The 23,533-nt window shown below is 52.4% G+C and overlaps 1 protein-coding gene across 5 annotated transcripts in view; it reads left to right on the top strand.

Annotated features, from left to right (window-relative positions):
* hdlbpb (high density lipoprotein binding protein b) overlaps positions 1-23,533 on the top strand; it is a 644,718-nt gene that overhangs the window by 479,325 nt on the left and 141,860 nt on the right. For 3 of the 5 annotated variants that reach the window (XM_072493462.1, XM_072493459.1, XM_072493460.1), the window contains exons 8-12: positions 4,933-5,139; positions 7,855-7,962; positions 8,527-8,631; positions 8,909-8,987; positions 13,478-13,617. In XM_072493462.1, coding sequence (XP_072349563.1) covers positions 4,933-5,139; positions 7,855-7,962; positions 8,527-8,631; positions 8,909-8,987; positions 13,478-13,617 — 639 coding nt within the window. The remainder of the gene's footprint in view (positions 1-4,932; positions 5,140-7,854; positions 7,963-8,526; positions 8,632-8,908; positions 8,988-13,477; positions 13,618-23,533) is intronic. The other 2 variants (XM_072493463.1, XM_072493464.1) reach the window with 1 other exon arrangement.

Below are 23,533 nucleotides of genomic sequence, written 5' to 3'. Positions count from 1 at the left end.
GCGATCCTGCCGTCCGTGTATAGGTCCCAGACTGTCAGTGTCCCTCCGTCCTGCCCCCACCTTTTGAAGGCGGCGTCAGTCAGCGCTGGCGTGAATCTTCGGTTGTTGCAGATGGGAGCTTTACCCGACATTCTGGTCAGGCCAAATTGCTGCCGTAGTTTTAAATTCAATGAATTAATGAATCTGGAATTACAGGATCCCTACAATGCAGAAGGGGGCCATTCGGCCCATCGCATCCACACCAATCCTCCGAAAGGGCAGCCAACTAGGCCCACTCCCCCACCCTATCCCTGTAACCCCATCCTATCCTGCACATCTTTGGACACTAAGGGCAATTTATCACGGCCAGTCCAGCGAATCTGCACACCTTTGGCCTGTGGGAGGAAGCCGGAGGAAACGCACGCAGACACGGGGAGAATGTGCAGACTCCGCACAGTCAGCCGAGGCCGGAATCGAACCCAGCACCCTGGAGCTGTGAGGCAGCAGTGCTAGCCCACTGTGCCACCGAGGATTTCACGCTGTTCTCAGTAACGGTGGCCAAGGTAAACGGGATGGTTAGCAGTTTCAAATTCCTAGCGGTGCACATCTCCAAAAATCTGTCCTGGTCCACCCACATCGACGCTACCACCAAGAAAGCACAACAGCGCCTATACTTCCTCAGGAAACTAAGGAAATTCGGCATGTCCACATTAACCCTTACCAACTTTTACAGATGCACCATACAAAGCATCCTATCGGGCTGCATCACAGCCTGGTATGGCAACTGCTCGGCCCAGGACCGCAAGAAACTTCAGAGAGTCGTGAACACCGCCCAGTCCATCACACGAACCTGCCTCCCATCCACTGACTCCATCTACACCTCCCGCTGCCTGGGGAAAGCGGGCAGCATAATCAAAGACCCCACCCACCCGGCTTCCTCACTCTCCCAACCTCTTCCATCGGGCAGGAGATACAGAAGTCTGAGAACACGCACGGACTGATTCAAAAACAGCTTCTTCCCCGCTGTCACCAGACTCCTAAACGACCCTCTTATGGACTGACCTCATTAACACTACACCCTGTATGCTTCATCCGATGCCGGTGTCTATGTAGTTACATTGTATATGTTGTGTTGCTCTATTATGTATTTTCTTTTATTCCCTTTTCTTCCCATGTACTTAATGATCTGTTGAGCTGCTCGCAGAAAAATACTTTTCACTGTAGCTCGGTACACGTGACAATAAACCAATCCAATCCAATCATTGCCGATTGTTGCAAAAACCCATCTGGTTCGCCAGTGGAAATCTGGCCTGGCCTCCACCTGACTCTGGGTGCTGAACTGATTCTCTGCGATGGCCGAGCCAACCCACTCAGTTCCAGGGCAATTACGGATGGGCAACAAAGGCCGGACTGGCCCAGCGCCGCCCACATCCCGCGAAACAGGCATTTACTCACAGGCGAATCCCAGAGACAGCGGCACTCACAAAGGCATCTCCTCGTACCTCCTTCCTCGGGCTGGTTTAGCACAAACAGCTGGCCCGCAATGCAGAACAAGGCCAGCCGCGCGGGTTCAATTCCCATACCGGCCTCCCCGAACAGGTGCCGGAATGTGGCGACTAGGGGCTTTTCACAGTAACTTCATTGGAGCCTACTCGCGACAGTAAGCAACTTTCCTTATTATATTATTATTCATAGATCATAGAATTTACAGAGCAGAAGGAGGCCATTCGGCCCATCGAGTCTGCCCCGGCTCTTGGAAAGAGCACCCTACCCAAGGTCAACACCTCCACCCTATCCCCATAACCCAGTAACCCCACCCAACACTAAGGGCAATTTTGGACACTAAGGGGCAATTTATCATGGCCAATCCACCTAACCTGCACATTTTTGGACTGTGGGAGGAAACCGGAGCACCTGGAGGAAACCCACGCAGACACGGGGAGGATGTGCAGACTCCGCACAGACAGTGACCCAAGCCAGAATCGAACCTGGGACCCTGGAGCTGTGAAGCAATTGTGCTATCCACAATGCTACCGTGCTGCCCAATTGTGCTACCCATTATTCTCGGTGAGACGGCCAGTCAGCCCCCCCCACCGCTCCCACCTCCCGGCGTCAGCCCCCAGCTTCCCTCACCGCCCACCTGTGAAGCCGCTCCTGCCCGGTACACGCATGACGTTGCCTCCCCTGCTACCCCCCCGACCCCGGGAAATTGTGGCGACCCCCCCCCACCCCCCCCCCCGCCCAACCCGCTGACTCTGCACACCGGCTAAACGGCGAGCCTGTTTCCCGGGGGGGGGGGGGTTCTTGTGACGCGCTGCACTGAGGGGCGGAGCAGCAAGCCAAGAGTCCCTGATCCCAACCGATGACCAGTGCTCCATGCTGGAGGCGTGTGTGTGTGTGTGTGCAGACAGAGGGTGAGGAGCAACGTGGGCCCCTGCAACCCTCTCTGATCTCCTGGCCCCTTCAGTTCAGGCCCGAGGCTCATCCTCGATTTCAAATGCTCCACCATTGGCCATCCAGCTGCCGAACCGCCAGAGTCTGCCATCTGGAGTCCCCTTCCCAAACCTACCCACCCCTCCTCCTTTGAAACCTCCCTTTCAAATCCACTTCCTGGACCGAGGTTTGGGGTTGCTCTCTTCACAGCTTGCATTCGTCAATCAGTGACCAACCCTTGATTGATAATGCTCCTGCGAAGTCACCTGGAGCATTTTCTTATTTTGTTAAAGGTGCTATATAACAGGAAGACGGAGTACTGACTAATGGTAAGATTCTTGGCAGTGTGGATGAGCAGAGAGATCTCGGTGTCCATGTACATAGATCCCTGAAAGTTGCCACCCAGGTTGAGAGGGTTGTTAAGTTGGCGTACGGTGTTTTAGCTTTTATTGGTAGAGGGATTGAGTTTCGGAGCCATGAGGTCATGTTGCAGCTGCACAAAACTCTGGTGCGGCCGCATTTGGAGTATTGCGTGCAATTCTGGTCGCCGCATTATAGGAAGGATGTGGAAGCATTGGAAAGGGTGCAGAGGAGATTTACCAGAATGTTGCCTGGTATGGAGGGAAGATCTTATGAGGGAAGGCTGAGGGACTTGAGGCTGTTTCCGTTAGAGAGAAGAAGATTAAGAGGTGACTTAATTGAGGCCTACAATTAGCTTTCATTGGTAGAGGGATTGAGTTTCTGAGCTATGAAAATGAAATGAAATGAAAATCCCTTATGGGCTTCAAATGAAGTTACTGTGAAAAGCCCCTAGTCGCCACATTCCGGCGCCTGTTCGGGGAGGCCGGTGTGGGAATTGAACCCGCGCTGCTGGCCTTGTTCTGCATTACAAGCCAGCTCTTTAGCCCACTGTGCTAAACCAGCCCCTTTGATGTGCTATGAGGTCATGTTGCAGCTGTACAAAACTCTGGTGCAGCCGCATTTGAAAATCGCTTATTGTCACAAGTAGGCTTCAAATGAAGTTACTGTGAAAAGCCCCTAGTCGCCATATTCCGGCGCCTGTTCGGGGAGGCTGATACGGGAATTGAACCGTGTTGCTGACCTGCCTTGGTCTGCTTTCAAAGCCAGCGATTTAGCCGTGTGAGAAACCAGTCCCTGGAGTATTTGGAGTATTGCGTGCAGTTCTGGTCGCCGCATTATAGGAAGGATGTGGAAGCATTGGAAAGGGTGCAGAGGAGATTTACCAGAATGTTGCCTGGTATGGAGGGAAGATCTTATGAGGGAAGGCTGAGGGACTTGAGGCTGTTTTCGTTAGAGAGAAGAAGGTTAAGAGGTGACTTAATTGAGGCATACAAGATGATCAGAGGATTGGATCGGGTGGACAGTGAGAGCCTTTTTCCTCGGATGGTGATGTCTAGCACGAGGGGACATAACTTTAAATTGAGGGGAGATAGATATAAGACAGATGTCAGAGGTAGGTTCTTTACTCAGAGAGTAGTAAGGGCGTGGAATGCCCTGCCTGCAACAGTAGTGGACTCGCCAACACTAAGGGCATTCAAATGGTCATTGGACAGACATATGGACGATAAGGGAATAGTGTAGATGGGCTTTAGAGTGGTTTCACAGGTTGGCGCAACATCGAGGGCCGAAGGGCCTGTACTGCGCTGTAATGTTCTATATAAATGAAAGTTGTTGTTGTGCGGGACCGTGACGCTCCTTGCTGTCAACTAGCTCATTGATGCACCTCCACCCTCGGGTCACCCATAAGGATGTTTCACAAGTCGGAGACCCTACCCAGTGAGGGGCCAACACGGTTCGAGAGGAGTAAATTGCCGGAAGGTTAACAAACCGTTAAAGTGTTCTCCTAGAAATGTACAAACATAGAAATTAGAAGCAGGAGGAGGCCATTCGGCCCCTCGAGCCTGCTCCGCCATTCATTATGATCATGGCTGATCATCAAGTCCCGTACCATGATCCCGCCTTACCCCCCATTTCCCTTGATCCCTTTAGCCCCAAGAGCTGTATCCAATTCCTTATTGAAATTACATAATGTTTTGGCCTCAACTACTTTCTGTGGGAGTGAATTCCACAGATTCCCCACTCTCTGGGTGAAGAAATTTCTCCTCACCTCAGTCCTAAAAGGTTTACCCCTTCTCCTCAAACTATAATCCCTAGTCCTGGACTCCCCCACCATCGGGAACATTCTTTCTGAATCTACCCTGTCTAATCCTGTTGGAATTTTATAAGTTTCTATGAGATCCCCTCTCACTCTTCTAAACTCCAATCAATATAATCCTACCCAATTTAGTCTCTCCTCATATGACAGTCCCGCCATCCCAGGAATCAGTCTGGTAAACCTTCGCGGCCCTCCCTCCATCGCCGGAACCTCCTTCCTCGGATACGGGCACGAGAATTGCAGGCCGGATTCTCAGTTTGTTTTAATTCCTGATCTTGCTTTGCGCTGGATGGGGGCATGGGGCACGCCTGGCCGGCTTTCAGCTGCGTCCTTTCTGCCAACAGAAACGGAAAACCACGACGATATCGGTCGAGGTGAAGAAGTCCCAGCACAAGTACATCGTAGGCCCGAAAGGCAACACCCTGCAGGAGATACTGGACGTGACCGGGGTCTCCGTCGAGATGCCGTCACTGGAGAGCAGCTGTGAGACGATCATCCTCCGAGGGGAACCGGACAAACTAGGCCCGGCTCTGACTCAGGTCTACGCTAAGGTAAACCCCACCCCTCAGACATTCATGTTGGCTCCTCATTCTCAGCGTTACAGCAAGAGTGAGGAGGGCCTTGCTATTATCGCAGAGGGCTTCAGCGAGACCCGACTGTGCTGACACCTCCGTTGGGCCACACCTGCCGGTAGGGGCAGGGCACGGGCAGAGGATGGCGGTGGGAGTGCCCGGGACATTGTCCGTGAGCATGGCTACGCCAGGCTGTTGCTTGACTAGTCTGGGAGGCACAATCTTGGCGCAAGCTCCCAGGCGGCACGGCGGACACAATACAACGCTGCCTCAAAACGCCAGGTGCCCGGGGTCGATTACGGCCTCGGGTGACTGTCTGTGCGGAGTCTGCACATCCTCCCCGTGTCTGCGTGGGTTTCCTCCGGGTGCTCCGGTTTCCTCCCACAGTCTAAAGATGTGCAGGTTAGGTGGATCGGCCGTGCTAAATTGCCCCTCAGTGTCCAAAGATGTGCAGGTTAGGTGGATTGGCCATGTTAAATTGTCCCTTAGTGTCCAAAGATGTGCAGGTTAGGTGGATTGGCCGGGCTAAATTGCCCCTTAGTGTCCAAAGATGTGCAGGTTGGGTGGATCGGCCGTGCTCAATTGCCCCTTAGTGTCCAAAGATGTGCAGGTTAGGTGGATCGGCCGTGCTAAATTGCCCCTTAGTGTCCAAAGATGTAGGGGTTAAGAGATGTTACGGGTTTAGGGCAGGGGAGTGAGCCTAGATAGGGTGCTCCTTCAGAAGGTCAGTGCCGAACCGATGGGCCACAGGGCCTCCTTCTGCACTGTAGGAATGTGGATTCTATGTCGGGACGGAGGACTTTGCAAATTCGACAGGGCTGAGTTTGTAGTTGCCCTCTCACGTGCCTAGGTCGATGCCGGATGGTCCGTCCGGGTTCATTCCTTTTTTATCAGTTTGAGTGGGCTCGCTCGGATATTTCAGAGGGGCACATAAGAGTCAGCCACTTCGCTGTGTGCGGGATCTGGAGTCACGTGTCGGCCAGATCTGGGTCAGGACGGCAGATTTCCCTCCCTAAAGGACATTAATGAAGAGATGGGTTTTGCCAACCAATGACCCATTGAATTGGGGAATCCCACAATTGTGGGGTTTCCTCCCACAAGTCCCGAAAGACGTGCTGTGAGGTGAATTGGACATTCTGAATTCTCCCACTGTGTACCCGAACAGGCGCCGGAATGTGGCGACGAGGGCATTTTCACAGTAACTTTGCAGTGTTAATGTTAAGCCTACTTGTGACACTAATAAGGATTATTATAAACCGGAGCACCCGGAGGAAAGCCACGCAGGCATGGGGAGAGCGTGCAGACTCCGCACAGGCAGTGCCCCAAGCCCGGGAATCGAACCTGGGGCCCTGGTGCTGTGAAGCAACGGTGCTAACCACTGTGCTACCATGTCGCAATGACACCGCTTCCCCGTTAAATTGGTAATTAAGCACAGCTGCCCCCAACTGGGGAAAGATTAAGGGATCATTGTCAGATGTCATGAGAAGGTCGCTTTAAAAAATGTTTGGCTGCTCATATTACTGCAGTGATGTCAGAGTGTGGGTGGAGCTGGGCTGTCTGTCAGCTTTTTACTTTCGTTTTAGGCTGTTTGCGTCAGGGTGTGTTTTAATTTTGTTTTCAGTGTTGGAGCTGAAGCCAGACAGAGCAGGTGTACTGCTGTTCTCTCTGCCATCAAAAGACTATCTCTTGATCACTTGGCGAATTCAGAATTATAAATGTTCTCAGTAGTGAATGTAAACCAAATGTGCTTCTGTTAAAAGGTGTTTCTTTTGTCTTCTGGATGTTGTTTGGGAAGTTATTAAGAATTACTTAGCGTTGTATTCTTTGGGGGGTGTGTTTGAATTGATGGTTGCTGAGATGTTCACTGTATGTTTAAAAAAAGTTAACTTGAGTTCATAGAATAAACATTGTTTTGCTTTAAAAAATACTTTTCCATTTCTGCTGTCCCACACCTGTAGAGTGGGCCGTGTGCTCCCCATACCACAATCTAGTAAAAGTTGTGGGTCAGGGGAACTCCACGATACACTTTGGGGTTCTCTAAACCCTGGCCCATAACAACTGGAATGTAAATAATGCGACAAAGTATTGGGTATAATCGAGAAAGATGGTGGCGTGCAATCAAGGCCCAACCAACGTGTAGCATTAAGCTCTCCTCACTGTTGCCCCACCCCAGTCCCAGGAAGGAGGGAGGTTTCCCTGCCTGCCGTGGTTGCCTTCACTAATTGCCCTTTCAATTCCCCGCTGGGTCACTGTCTGTGCGGAGTCTGCACGTTCTCCCCGTGTCTGCGTGAGTTTCCTCCGGGTGCTCCGGTTTCCTCCCACAGTCCAAAGACGTGCAGGTTAGGTGGATTGGCCGTGATAAATTGGCCTTAGTGACCAAAAAGGTTAGGAGGGGTTGTTGGATTACGGGGATCAGGTGAAAGTAAGGGCTTAAGTGGGTCGGTGCAGACTCGATGGGCCGAACGGCCTCCTTCTGCACTGTATGTCCTACGTTCTAAGACCGCCACTGACGGGCAGGGCTCCACCCTCACCCCCGCAGCCCTCGAAACATCCTCCCTTTCCTCCTGCTGGACGGGACCTCGCCTCGAAATGCCTGTTCCTCCTCGGTGGTCTCCAGAGGGGTCACCCTCCCGACGCCGAACCCGAGCCCTTCACTGATCTTCCTCTTTTCTCTTTCCGCCCGGACGTTTTCAGGCCAAGAGTGTGACGGTGGCAGAGGTGACCGCTCCGGCCTGGCTGCATCGCTTTATCATCGGCAAGAAGGGGCAAAACATTGGCCGCATTACCCAGCAGCTCCCCAAGGTAATCACTGGGTCGTCACCAGGCAAACGGCCCTTCATTGACCTGAGCGCCGTTAACACGGTAGGAAGTCGCCTTGCCATCGGACGCGCCGACACGGGGAGATACTTGAACAGGTGGCCAAAAGGCTTGCGTCGGCTTTTGGGAGGAGAGTGAGATGGGGAGGTTTAGGGAAGGAATTCTTGTTTCTCAGGATGCCGGAGGCCTGACCACCGATGGGGCGGCGATTAAAATCGAGGATGCTCAAGAGGGCCGAATTGGAGGAGTGCGCTGAGGACTCGCGGGCTGAAGTAGGTTCCAAACGATTGAGGGGGGGGGGGGGGGGGGCGGCAGAGCGTCGGGCACGCTCGCGGGGTGCGGAGGCGAATACAGGGAGCGGCCTGCCCGGTAAGGGAGGCCTGTCGACTTTCCTGTCGCCACTGCGCTCCGATCATCCAGCGCTGCCAGGCGCCGGATCTGGAACTATACCGAGGGGAATCCGAACGCGTATCGGCGCCTCATCCCCCGCCGTTACAACGTTGGCGCAAGTAACGTGTCTCTCTGGGTTATATGACCCATCTGGTGTAGGTTCACATAGAGTTCACGGACGGCGAAGAGACGATCACGCTGGAGGGCCCAACGGAGGAAGTGCAGATCGCCCAAACCCAGATCCAGGACATCATCAATGACCTGGTCAGTATTTTATTCGGCACTTTGTTTCCTTTCTCCCAGTAAAATGCGCCGACATTCCAGCCCCCCTTCCCCAAACTACCCTCCCGCTGTCTTCCACGCCTTGCTCCTCTTCCGACGCAAAGCCCTCGGGTAACGACGGCGTCCACCTCCCGCTCTCTTCCACCGCTACTCCGCAGCCCACCCGGAGGGGCCGTCGGCGGGTGACGAGGTTGCGGAGGGCCTGGGCTTGCAGGTAGCGACTGACTTTTTCCCTCTGGCTGTGCTTTGACCCTCCCAGCTGACGCGGATGGACTACACGGAGATCATGGTCGAGCAGAAATTCCACCGCCATCTCATCGGGAAGAATGGAGCAAACAGTAAGTCCCTGCCTGCCCACCATTGTCGGCCTTCTCAAGAGCTCTCCCAAGTTTGAACACTTTCTGGCGGGTCTCGCCGTTAATCTTTGGTTCAGTGGCAAGGGGCTCCCACTGCGCAGCCCACCGGATTCCCACGGCGCAGAAGGAGGCCGTTCGGCCTGACGGGTCGGCACCGACCCTCTGAAAGAGCACCCTATCTAGGCCCACTCCCCTCACGTTCCCGTAACCCCCATCGCCCCTCCTAACAGACACACCCTTGGCCACTACGCTGCAATTTAGCCCGGCCAATTCAGCGAACCTGGACACTAAGGGACAATTTATCACGGCCTAACGTGCACGACTTTGGACTGTGGGAGGGAACCAGAGCACCCGGAGGAAACCCGCGCAGACACTGGGAGGATGTCCAGACTCCGCACAATCGCCCAAGGCTGGAATCGAACCTGGGTCCCTGGCGCTGAGAGAGGCAGCAGTGCCAACCATGGTGCCATTCTCCTCATAACTAAATTGCGGCCTTGACATCCCTCCCTATAAAGCCGGGCGGGGGGGGGGGCCCAGATTGAACATCCAATAAACATGGGCAGTTAAAAGTCTGTCAAACAGTCACGGGACTGATTTCTCTGTCTGGGGCCGGGAAGCCGGCCCCTAGATCATTTCCAGGTCCCAACCCCACATGAAATGAAATGAAAATCGCTTATTGTCACAAGAAATCCAGCTGCCTCACGGCCCAAACAAGTACGCACAAGTACAAGACTGGGGCTGTTTGGCACAGGGCTAAATCGCTGGCTTTGAAGGCAGGCCAGCAGCACGGTTCAATTCCCGTACCAGCCTCCCCGAACGGGCGCCAGAATGTGGCGACTAGGGGCTTTTCACAGTAACTTCATTTGAAGCCTACTTGTGACAAGCGATTTTCATTTCATTTTCATTTCATTCAAGTAGGCTTCAAATGAAGTTACTGTGAAAAGCCCCTAGTCGCCACATTCCGGCGCCTGTTCGGGGAGGCTGTTACGAGGCAGCGTCGGAGATGTTTACGGCATTTTGATACAAAAAGGTCCAAGTTTGGCTTCCAGTTACTGGCAATGGCTGCTACCTGGATGCGGGACCTGGTGATTCTCAACCGTGGGCAGAGGAATGACCGTCCTTTCCTTTGTCTTGAGGGGCAGACGGGAGAGTAGAAATCCAGCTGCCTCACGGCCCAAACAAGGCCCGCGCGCCCACTCCTCGGGTACTCAATCAGCCCTGCCACCGCTTCAGCACCTCTGGTCGAATCTCTTTTTTATCCAAGACTATATGTTGTCATGTGAGAGTGCCTTTAAGAAATGGATGTTTAAGCAATGTACCTTTAAGAAATGCAGTGATGTCAGAGAGTGGGTGGAGCTGGGCTTTTAGCACAGCCATTTTGAAGTTCAAACTCCCTCTCTTTATCTTTTTCCCTGATCTGTATCTCCCTTGCTTTTTCTATCTATTGGATTGGCTTTAGTGAACTTAAAGACAGTGAAGGATTGTTACTTTTTCTGTGCGGTATTTTAGTTTAAGTGGGGAGTGTGTTGTGGGCAATGGCTCTTTCAGAGGCTCAGAAGTTTTTGGGGGTGGAGACTGTCACACGCAGTACCTTACGGACAGAGACTAAAAGCAGACTGTTAGATTTGGCAAAAACATTGCAGTTAACATTAGCTGACAAAATGTGAAAAGATGATGTAATTATGGCAGTGGTTAAGCATTTAGGGGCAGCACGGTAGCATTGTGGATAGCACAATTGCTTCACGGCTCCAGGGTCCCAGGTTCGATTCCCGGCTTGGGTCACTGTCTGTGTGGAATCTGCACATCCTCCCCGTGTGTGCGTGGATTTCCTCCGGGTGCTCCGGTTTCCTCCCACAGTCCAAAGATGTGCAGGTTAGGTGGATTGGCCATGCTAAATTGCCCTTAGTGTCCAAAATTGCCCTTAGTGTTGGGTGGGGTTACTGGGTTATGGGGATAGGGTGGAGGTGTTGACCTTGGTTAGGGTGCTCTTTCCAAGAGCCGGTGCAGACTCGATGGGCCGAATGGCCTCCTTCTGCACTGTAAATTCTATGATTTAAAGTTGCCTGAGGTAGAGTTTGACTCATGAGATATGGCAAAAATTCAGTTGCAAATTAAACAAATGGAACATGAGAAAGAATTAAAGCGGCTGAAATATGAGAGAGAGAGAGGAAAAAAAGAGAGAGAGAGAGGAAAAAGAAAAGGAGAGAGAAGAAAGGAGAAAAGAAAGAATAGCCCTCGCAGAACAAAAAGAAAAAGAAAGGGAGATACAGATCAGGGAAAAAGATAAAGAGAGGGAGTTTGAACTTCAAAATGGCTGAGCTAAAAGCCCAGCTCCACCCACTCTCTGACATCACTGCATTTCTTAAAGGTACATTGCTTAAACATCCATTTCTTAAAGGCACTCTCACATGACAGCCTTAACAGCCTCCCCGAACAGGCGCCGGAATGTGGCGACTAGGGGCTTTTAACAGTAACTTCATTTGAAGCCTACTTGTGACAATAAGCGATTTTCATTTCATTTTCATTTCACATGACAATATCAAGCAGCAACGATGATTAATGGTTCCCCGCTGTGCGCTGCGCCCCCCCCCCCCAGTCCACCCACGCATTTTGGCAACGTCGGGAGGACCGACACGACATCCGAGAGCGTCATGTTCTCAAACGTGGCCGCACCTGACCTCGCCCCCGCGGGCAATTGTAAATCCAGTACGTGATGTCTGGAGGTTCTACAGCTGTGTGGCCGGGTTGGGGGGGGGGGGGCGGGGGGGGAGACATTAGAAACCCCACAAAGGTTCCTTTCTCTGTCTAACAGAACGTGGTTGTTTTAATGTTTACAATTTTCTGGTCGATAGCTCACCCGTTAACGGTCAGCATCGGCCACAGTCGTGAGCCCGATTGGGGTGATTAGCACCGCTGCCTCACCGCTCCAGGGGCCCGGGTTTGATTCCCGGCTCGGGTCACTGTCTGTGCGGAGTCTGCGCGTTCTCCCCCGTGTCTGCGTGGGTTTCCTCCGGGTGCTCCGGTTTCCTCCCACAGTCCATAGGTTATCATAGAATTTACAGTGCAGAAGACGGCCATTCGGCCCATCGAGTCTGCACCCTACCCAAGGCCCACACCTCCACCCTATCCCCACAACCCAGTAACCCCACCCAACACTAAGGGCAATGTTGGATACTAAGGGCAATTTATCACGGTCAATCCACCTAACCTGCACATCTTTGGACTGTGGGAGGAAACCGGAGCACCCGGAGGAAACCCACGCAGACACGGGGAGGACGTGCAGACTCCGCACAGACAGTGACCCAAGCCGGAATCGAACCCGGGACCCTGGAGCTGTGAAGCAACTGTGCTATCCACAATGCTACCGTGCTGCAGGTTAGGGTGGATTGACCATGATAAATTTCCCCTTAGTGTCCAAAAGGTTAGGTCGGGTTACTAGGGGCATTGGCCTAGGTAGGGTGCCCTTTCAGAGGGTGGGTGCAGACTCAATGGGCCGAATGGCCTCCTTCGGCACTGTCGGGATTCTATGACCATTAATGTTTTTTAAAATTTAAAGTAACCAATTAATTTTTTTTTCCAAATTAAAAAAAAAAAATTGCTTATTGTCACAAGTAGGCTTCAATGAAGTTACTGTGAAAAGCCCCTAGTCGCCACATTCCGGCGCCTGTTCGAGGAGGCTGGTACGGGAATCGAACCGTGCTGCTGGCCTGCCTTGGTCTGCTTTCAAAGCCAGGAAACTGATGTGAATCTGCCCTGAGACATGTTCCATTGACCCAACACAGGCTTTTTTTAATGGTCCCTGTCATGAAATGCACTCATGCACAGAATGAGATACAGAAAGGCAGTGACAGACACCCAGTACAGCCAATCAACGCACAGGACAGGACACAACCAATCACCAGATAGAACACTAGAAGGTGGTCTCCCACTATAAAACACACGAGGCATCAACACTCTGCCTCTTTCCACTGGTGACAACTGTAGTGACAGTCAGGGTGTATATATCAGTTAGCGCCTTCTACACGTGGCTCAGAGCTAGTCTGGTCTAGTTAGTTATAGTAAGCACACTTAGATTAGTAGAGTGTCAAACCCACAGCGAACTGTGTGCATTGCTCAACAAGTTCAATAAAGCGTATTGAACCAACATCAAAGTTTGGAGTCTACTTTCAAGTACAACTGCATCCCGTTGCAGTCCGTGTTACCCCAGGGTGAATAACACGACAGTCCCCTCACTCCCAGAGTAGCGGCGAAAGCTCCTGCCATTTGCGCCCGCCATTTTTTACGATCGCCTCTTCTTGCTGATTGCTTCGTCGCACGTGCCGATTTATCAAACGGGCGGGACGTCCGCGCTGCTTTCCGTTGCTGCTTCACTTCCGACGGAAGACAACCGCCATAATAGCTGACTTTGAAAAACGCTTTGCCCTTTTTCCAAACCCCCCCGCCCCTCTCCAACCCTCCTCTTCCCACTTCAGTAAATCGCATCAAGGAGCAGTACAAAGTGTCAGTGCGTATCCCACCGGACAATGAGAAGAGCCACCTGATTCGGATTGAGGGCGAACCACAAGGCGTGCAGCTTGCCAAGAAGGAGCTACTCGAAATGGCGGTCAGGATGGTAACTTTTTTTTTTAAAAGAATATTTTTATTCTCATCCTTTTTCACATTTTCATCCAAATTTACGACGACAGATAATCAACAATAACCAGGTGGGCCAGGGTTTAGAAAACTCCAAAGTATGTAGAACAAAGAACAAAGAAATGTACAGCACAGGAACAGGCCCTTCGGCCCTCCAAGCCCGTGCCGGCCAAGCTGCCCGACTAAACTACAATCTTCTACACTTCCTGGGTCCGTTTCCCTCTATTCCCATCCTATTCATGTATTTGTCAAGATGCCCCTTAAATGTCACTATCGTCCCTGCTTCCACCACCTCCTCCGGTAGCGAGTTCCAGGCACCCACTACCCTCTGTGTAAAAAACTTGCCTCGTACATCTCCTCTAACCCTTGCCCCTCTCACCTTAAACCTATGCCCCCTAGTAATTGACCCCTCTACCCTGGGGAAAAGTCTCTGACTATCCACTCTGTCTATGGCCCTCATAATTTTGTAGACCTCTATCAGGTCTCCCCTCAACCTCTGTTGTTCCAGTGAGAACAAACCGAGTTTATTCAACCGCTCCTCATAGCTAATGCCCTCCATACCAGGCAACATCCTGGTAAATCTCTTCTGCACCCTCTCTAAAGCCTCCACATCTTTCTGGTAGTGTGGCGACGAGAATTGAACACTATAATCCAAGTGTGGCCTAACTAAGGTTCCATACAGCTGTAACATGACTTGCCAATTCTTATACTCAATGCCCCGGCCAATGAAGGCAAGCACGCCGTATGCCTTCTTGACTACCTTCTCCACCTGTGTTGACCCTTTCAGTGACCTGTGGACCTGTACACCTAGATATCTCTGACTTTCAATACTCTTGAGGGTTCTACCATTCACTGTATATTCCCTACCTGCATTAGACCTTCCAAAGTGCATTACCTCACATTTGTCTGGATTAAACTCCATCTGCCATCTCTCCGCCCAAGTCTCCAAACAATCTAAATCCTGCTGTATCCTCTGACAGTCCTCATCGCTATCCTCAATTCCACTAACCTTTGTGTCGTCTGCAAACTTACTAATCAGACCAGTTACATTTTCCTCCAAATCATTTATATATACTACAAACAGCAAAGGTCCCAGCACTGATCCCTGCGGAACACCACTGGTCACAGCCCTCCAATTAGAAAAGTATCCTTCCATTGCTACTCTCTGCCTTCTATGACCTAGCCAGTTCTGTATCCACCTTGCCAGCTCACCCCTGATCCCGTGTGACTTCACCTTTTGTACTAGTCTACCATGAGGGACATAGAACATAGAAAATACAGCACAGAACAGGCCCTTCGGCCCACGATGTTGTGCCGAACCTTTGTCCTAGATTAATCATAGATTATCATTGAATTTACAGTGCAGAAGGAGGCCATTCGGCCCTTTGAGTCTGCACCGGCTCTTGGAAAGAGCACCCTACCCAAACTCAACACCTCCACCCAACACCAAGGGCAATTTGGACATTAAGGGCAATTTATCATTGGCCAATTCATTGGACCTTGTCAAAGGCCTTACTGAAGTCCATATAGACAACATCCACTGCCCTACCTGCATCAATCATCTTTGTACCTCCTCGAAAAACTTTATCAAGTTAGTGAGACACGACCTCCCCTTCACAAAACCATGCTGCCTCTCACTAATACGTCCATTTGCTTCCAAATGGGAGTAGATCCTGTCTCGAAGAATTCTCTCCAGTAATTTCCCTACCACTGAAGTAAGGCTCACCGGCCTGTAGTTCCCTGGATTATCCTTGCTACCCTTCTTAAACAGAGGAACAACATTGGCTATTCTCCAGTCCTCCGGGACATCACCTGAAGACAGTGAGGATCCAAAGATTTCTGTCAAGGCCTCAGCAATTTCCTCTCCAGCCTCCTTCAGTATTCTGGGGTAGATCCCATCAGGCCCTGGGGACTTATCTACCTTAATATTTTTTAAGACGCCCAACACCTCGTCTTTTTGGATCTCAATGTGACCCAGGCTTTCTACACACCCTTCTCCAGACTCAACATCTACCAATTCCTTCTCTTTGGTGAATACTGATGCAAAGTATTCATTTAGTACCTCGCCCATTTCCTCTGGCTCCACACATAGATTCCCTTACCTATCCTTCAGTGGGCCAACTCTTTCCCTGGCTACCCTCTTGCTTTTTATGTGCGTGTAAAAAGCCTTGGGATTTTCCTTAACCCTATTTGCCAATGGCTTTTCGTGACCCCTTCTAGCCCTCCTGACTCCTTGCTTAAGTTTCTTCCTACTTTCCTTATATTCCACGCAGGCTTCGTCTGTTCCCAGCCTTTTAGCCCTGACAAATGCCTCCTTTTTCTTTTTGACGAGGCCTACAATATCTCTCGTTATCCAAGGTTCCCGAAAATTGCCGTATTTATCCTTCTTCCTCACAGGAACATGCCGGTCCTGAATTCCTTTCAACTGACACTTGAAAGCCTCCCACATGTCAGATGTTGATTTGCCCTCAAACATCCGCCCCCAATCTAGGTTCTTCAGTTCCCGCCTAATATTGTTATAATTAGCCTTCCCCCAATTTTGCACATTCACCCTAGGACCACTCTTATCCTTGTCCACCAGCACTTTAAAACTTACTGAATTGTGGTCACTGTTACCGAAATGCTCCCCTACTGAAACATCTACCACCTGGCCGGGCTCATTCCCCAATACCAGGTCCAGTACCGCCCCTTCCCTAATTGGACTGTCTACATATTGTTTTAAGAAGCCCTCCTGGATGCTCCTTACAAACTCTGCCCCGTCTAAGCCCCTGGCACTAAGTGAGTCCTCGTCAATATTGGGGAAGTTGAAGTCTCCCATCACCACAACCCTGTTGTTTTTACTCTTTTCCAAAATCTGTCTACCTATCTGCTCCTCTATCTCCCGCTGGCTGTTGGGAGGCCTGTAGTAAACCCCCAACATTGTGACTGCACCCTTCTTATTCCTGATCTCTACTCATATAGCCTCACTGCCCTCTGAGGTGTCCTCCCGTAGTACAGCGGTGATATCCTCCCGAACCAGTAGCGCAACTCCGCCACCCCTTTTACATCCCCCTCTATCCCGCCTGAAACATCTAAATCCTGGAACATTTAGCTGCCAATCCTGCCCTTCCCTCAACCAGGTCTCTGTAATGGCAACAACATCTTAGTTCCAAGTACTAATCCAAGCTCTAAATTCATCTACCTTACCCGTAATACTTCTTGCATTAAAACATATGCACTTCAGGCCACCAGACCCGCTGTGTTCAGCAACTTCTCCCTGTCTGCTCTGCCTCAGAGCCACACTGTCCCTATTCCCTAGTTCTCCCTCAATGCTCTCACCTTCTGACCTATTGCTCCCGTGCCCACCCCCCTGCCATACTAGTTTAAACCCTCCCGTGTGACACTAGCGAACCTCGCGGCCAGGATATTTATGCCTCTCCAGTTTAGATGCAACCCGTCCTTACATAGGTCACACCTGCCCCGGAAGAGCTCCCAGTGGTCCAGATAACGGAAACCCTCCCTCCTACACCAGCTGTTTAGCCACGTGTTTAGCTGCTCTATCTTCCTATTTCTAGCCTCACTGGCACGTGGCACAGGGAGTAATCCCGAGATTACAACCCTAGAGGTCCTGTCTTTTAACTTTCTGCCTAGCTCCCTCAACTCCTGCTGCAGGACCTCATGCCCCTTCCTGCCTATGTCGTTAGTACCAATATGTACAATGACCTCTGCCTGTTTGCCCTCCCCCTTCAAGATGCCCTCTACCCGTTCGGAGACATCCTGGACCCTGGCACCAGGGAGGCAACATACCATCCTGGAGTCTCTTTCATGTCCACAGAAGCGCCTATCTGTGCCCCTGACTATAGAGTCCCCTATGACTATTGCTCTTCTGCGCTTTGACCCTCCCTTCTGAACATCAGAGCCAGCCGTGGTGCCACTGCTCTGGCTGCTGCTGTTTTCCCCTGATAGGCTATCCCCCCCGACAGTATCCAAAGGGGTATACCTGTTTGAGAGGGGGACAACCACAGGGGATTCCTGCACTGACTGCCTGCCCTTTCTGGTGGTCACCCATTTCTCTGCCTGCACCTTGGGTGTGACCCCATTTATATAACTGCGATCTATGACGCTTTCCGCCACCTGCGTGCTCCTAAGTGCATCCAATTGCTGCTCCAACCGAACCATGCGGTCTGTGAGGAGCTCCAGTTGGGTGCACTTTCTGCAGATGAAGCCATCCGGGACGCTGGAAGCCTCCCGGACCTGCCACATCTCACAGTCGGAGCACTGCACCCCTCTAACTGACATTGCGTCAATCCTTTTTCACATTTTCATCCAAATTTACAACGACAGATAATCAACAATAACCAGGTGGGCCAGGGTCTAGAAAACTCCAAAGTACATCATGGAATTCACCTGACCTACAACTGTTTATTAATTTTGGTTACGATGAACACAAGGGTCTGTCTTTCAGCTGTTATTCAACACAGGCCTTAAGCACTTTTAATCCAAATCAAGCTTTATTCTACAAATTTAGTTAACGTTTTTATAAACGCACACAGTAAGCATTTTTATCAACCACAAACATAAATACCCCACACAACTACAGTACTTTATGTATAACCCTTAATGAATCCCCCCTTAACTGTTCCAATTCAATAACAAGATTCCATAAACCAGAAACCCCTTTTCAAAGGTGTGGCCCAGCAGACAGCACTCAAGACCTGGTATTTATACCCTTGTTTCCTTTCCAAAACAGCAGGTTTAAATTCCTTCCATAGAGCAATTTCAAGTTATCAAGTAATCAGGAAACAGCTTTTAAAATGAAGATAGAGAGACGCTTCTTTCCAACCTGCGCTGTGCAAAACCAGGTCAAATCTCGAAGCGAAAGTAAAACTCAGAGCCACAGCCCAGCTCCACCCACCCAACGACATCACTGAAGCCATGTGATAAGACAAAACACATTTCTTCAAGGGACACTCCCATGACACAACAAATACAATGGCAATCCCCCAGCTAACAATCCCCTCATCCCACCCACCCTCAAACAGCTCCCAACATATTGAATACAAAACACCAATGACAAAGAATCATCAATAACTTAGACATTCCAACCACCCCCCCCCGTAACGTTCGATGTCACCCAATTCATGAAATGCATCATGAACAAGGCCCATGAGTTGTAGAACCCTTCCACCCTCCACCTCAACTCGAACTTTACATTCTCGAGCATTAAGAACTCCAGCAGGTCTCTTCACCCCCCCCCCCCGCCGCCGCCGCCACACCGAGGCACAGGGCAGGGAAGCGGACCTCCACCCCAACAGAACCCGCCTTCGGTCAATCAGCGAGACGAAGGCTACGGCATCTGCCTCCGCACCCGAAGTAGAAAGTAGAAGTAGAAAGGGTCGAGAGCTTCACGTTTTTAGGTTGTCCAGATCACCAACAGCCTGTCCTGGTCCCCCCATGCCGACACTATAGTTAAGAAAGCCCACCAACGACTCTACTTTCTCAGAAGACTAAGGAAATTTGGCATGTCAGCTACGCCTCGCACCAACTTTTACAGATGCACCATAGAAAGCATTCTTTCTGGTTGTATCACAGCTTGGTATGGATCCTGCTCTGCCCAAGACCGCAGGAAACTACAAAAGGCCGTGAATGTAGCCCAGTCCATCACGCAAACCAGCCTCCCATCCATCGACTCTGTCCACAATTCCCGCTGCCTCGGAAAGGCAGCCAGCATAATTAAGGACCCCACGCACCCCGGACATACTCTCTTCCACCTTCTTCCGTCAGGAAAAAGGTACCAAAGTTTGAGGTCACGTACCAACCGACTCAAGAACAGCTTCTTCCCGACTGTCATCAGACTTTTGAATGGGCCTACCTCGTACTAGAACATAGAACCATACAGCACAGAACAGGCCCTTCGGCCCTCGATGTTGTGCCGAGCATTGTCCGAAACCAAGATCAAGCTATCCCACTCCCTGTCATTCTGGTGTGCTCCATGTGCCTATCCAATAACCGCTTGAAAGTTCCTAAAGTGTCCGACTCCACTATCACAGCAGGCAGTCCATTCCACACCCTAATCACTCTCTGAGTAAAGAACATACCTCGGACATCCCCCCTATATCTCCCACACTGAACCTTATAGTTATGCCCCCTTGTAACAGCTACATCCACCCGTGGAAATAGTCTCTGAACGTCCACTCTATCTATCCCCCTCATCATCTTATAAACCTCTATTAAGTCGCCTCTCATCCTCCTCGGCTCCAAAGAGAAAAGTCCTAGCTCCCTCAACCTTTCCTCATAAGACCTACCCTCCAAACCAGGCAGCATCCTGGTAAATCTCCTTTGCACCCTTTCCAATGCTTCCACATCCTTCCTATAATGAGGTGACCAGAACTACACACAATACTCCAAATGTGGTCTCACCAGGGTCAACAAAGAACAAAGAAAAGTACGATGTGGAGATGCGAGCGTTGGACTGGGATGAGCACAGTAAGAAGTCTTACAACACCAGGTTAAAGTCCAACAGGTTTGTTTCGAATCACTAGCTTTCGGAGCACTGCTCCTTCCTCAGGTGAACGAAGAGGTATGTTCCAGAAACATATATATAGACAGATTCAAAGATGCCAGACAATGCTTGGAATGCGAGCATTAGCAGGTGATTAAACCTTGACAGATCCAGAGATGGAGTAACCCCAGGTTAAAGAGGTGTGAATTGTGTCAAGCCAGGACAGTTGGTAGGATTTCGCAGGCCAGATGGTGGGGGGCGAATGAAATGCGACATGAATCCCAGGTCCCGGTTGAGGCCGCACTCATGTGTGCGGAACTTGGCGATAATCCGAAAGAAAAGTACAGCACAGGAACAGGCCCTTCGGCCCTCCAAGCCCGTGCCGACCATGCTGCCCGACTAAACTACAATCTTCTACACTTCCTGGGTCCGTATCCCTCTATTCCCATCCTATTCATGTATTTGTCAAGATGCCCTTTAAACGTCACTATCGTCCCTGCTTCCACCACCACCTCCGGCAGCGAGTTCCAGGCACCCACTACCCTCTGTGTAAAAAACTTGCCTCGTACATCTCCTCTAAACCTTGCCCCTCTCACCTTAAACCTATGCCCCCTAGTAATTGACCCCTCTACCCTGGGGAAAAGCCTCTGACTATCCACTCTGTCTATGCCCCTCATAATTTTGTAGACCTCTATCAGGTCGCCCCCCAACCTCCGTCCTGTACAGTTGCAGCATAACCTCATGGCTATTAAGTTGATCTTTTCTCTACACCTTGCTATAACTGTAACACTATATTCTGCAGTCTCTCCTTCCTTCCCTATGTACGGTGTGCATTGGTTGTACAGCATGAAGCAGTACTTTTCACTGGATACTAATACATGTTACAATAATAAATCAAATCAAATCAAACCCGCTTTCAACCCTGGCCATTCCGACAGCCCCAATATGGCTTTGGAGGGACTTTGTCCGAGTCTCACATGCACCACCTTTGAGATCACCCTGAAGCCCTCCCTCCAATACCCCTCCAGTTTTGGGCAGGACCAAAACATATGAACGTGATTTGTGCCCCCCCCCCCCATCCACAACCATTCACAAACCTCTGCCCCCCTCAAAGAGTCGGCTCATCCTCGCCCTTGTGCGGTGCGCCGTGTACGCCACCTTCAACTGCATCAGCCCCAACCTCGCGCACAAAGTTGACGCATTCACCCTCAGGAGCACCTCGCCTACCCACTGACCCACAAAGCCTCCATTACCGTGTACGCTTAAACGCGGCGGTCGAAATTCAGATTGGGGGTGGGGAGGGTTTGAAAGGTGCCTCCTACGCGCATCGTTTTGTGGCATGGTGCGATACTATCTGAGAGAGTTCAGCTAGCTGCCACCCTGCCCGTGCTGAGCACTCCGAATGCCTCTCCCCTCGGCAGCCACTTCTGCCTCTCCCTTCCAATGTTTGACGTTGACGCCACGTCAGTAACAGGAATTGAGAGGAGGTCCGCAGCAGGCCCCCTCTGTGACGAGAGAAACAGAGTAAACATTTCAGGCTCGATGGCCTGTTGTCAGTCAGATCTTTTGGTCACTACTTGGCGACACGAGTACGAATCAATACATTGCAGTATTTACGCCGTGTACAGAGTATAATTGAGAATTGCCTCTAATCTTCCTCCTCTTTGTTTCCCCTTTAATCTATCTCTTTAACCTTCGAAACCTGCTTCTTAACTACTCCCTACGGTTGTGATGGGCAATTCCCCCCACCTCCCCATCCCCCCCACCTCCCCATCCCCCCCACCTCCCCATCCCCCCCACCCCCCCACCCCCCACCTCCCCACCCCCCACCTCCCCATCCCCCCACCTCCCCATCCCCCCCACCTCCCCACCCCCCCAACCCCCCACCTCCCCCACCCCCCACCTCCCCATCCCCCCACCTCCCCATCCCCCCACCTCCCATCCCCCCCACCTCCCCACCCCCCACCTCCCCACCCCCCACCTACCAATCCCCCCACCTCCCCATCCCCCCCACCTCCCCATCCCCCCCACCTCCCCATCCCCCTACCTCCCCATCCCCCCACCTCCCCATCCCCCCACCTCCCCCAACCTCCCCACCTCCCCATCCCCCCCACCTCCTCATCCCCCCCCACCTCCCCATCCCCCCACCTCCCCATCCCCCCACCTGCCCCACCCCCCCACCTCCCCACCCCCCCCCCACCTCCCCATCCCCCCCACCTCCCCATCCCCCCCACCTCCCCACCCCCCCACCTCCCCATCCCCCCACCTGCCACTTCCCCCACCCCCCCCCGCCTCCTCCCCACATCCCCCCCACCTCCCCCAATCCCCCCACCTCCCCATCCCCCCACCTCCCCCATCCCCCCACCGCCCCATCCCCCCACCTCCCCCATCCCCCCACCTCCCCATCAGCCCCATCCCCCCACCTCTCCCATCGCCCCCACCTCCCCATCCCCCCCACCTTCCCCAATCCCCCCCCACCTTCCCCAATCCCCCCCACCTTCCCCATCCCCCCACCTCCCCATCCCCCCACTTCCCCCACCCCCCCGCCTCCTCCCCACATCCCCCCACCTCCCCCAATCCCCCCACCTCCCCATCCCCCCACCTCCCCATCCCCCCACCACCCCCACCCCCCACCTCCCCATCCCCCCACCGCCCCATCCCCCCACCTCCCCATCCCCCCCACCTCCCCATCAGCCCCATCCCCCCACCTCCCCCATCGCCCCCACATCCCCATCGCCCCCACCTCCCCATCCCCCCACCTCCCCATCCGCCCCACCTCCCCATCCCCCCACCGCCCCATCCCCTCACCTCCCCCATCCCCCCCACCGCCCCATCAGCCCCATCCCCCCACCTCCCCCATTGCCCCCACCTCCCCATCCCCCCCACCTTCCCCAATCCCCCCCCACCTTCCCCATCCCCCCACCTCCCCATCCCCCCACCTGCCCCATCCCCCCACTTCCCCCACCCCCCCGCCTCCTCCCCACATCCCCCCCCAATCCCCCCACCTCCTCAAAGCCTCCCCACCTCGTCTCCTCCCCACCTCGTCTCCTCCCCCATCTCATCCAACCCCCCAACTCCTCCAATGTCCCATCCCCTCCAATCCCCTCCCTGAAGGGAGTGGATCTGTGGAATTCTTCACCGTAGAGAGCTGTAGAGGCCGGGTCATTGAGTATGTTCGGGCCCGAGATTGTTAATTAGTGAGGGGATCGAGGGTTACGGGGATGAGGCGGGAAAGTGGAGTTGAGGATTATCACATCAGATCAGTCACAATCTCATTGAATGGCGGAGCAGACTCGATGGGCCGAATGGCCCACTTCTGCTTCTACGTCTTGTGATCCTAACCCAGATGCTGGGCTACCGACGCAGTACGACCTCGCCAAGGCTCCTTCCACAGCACCTTCCAAACCCACGACCT

This window comes from Scyliorhinus torazame, chromosome 31 (assembly GCF_047496885.1).
Source record: "Scyliorhinus torazame isolate Kashiwa2021f chromosome 31, sScyTor2.1, whole genome shotgun sequence".
Taxonomy (NCBI): domain Eukaryota; kingdom Metazoa; phylum Chordata; class Chondrichthyes; order Carcharhiniformes; family Scyliorhinidae; genus Scyliorhinus; species Scyliorhinus torazame.
The sequence above is the reverse complement of the archived record's forward strand: the minus strand, read 5'-3'. Positions and strand labels throughout refer to the sequence as shown.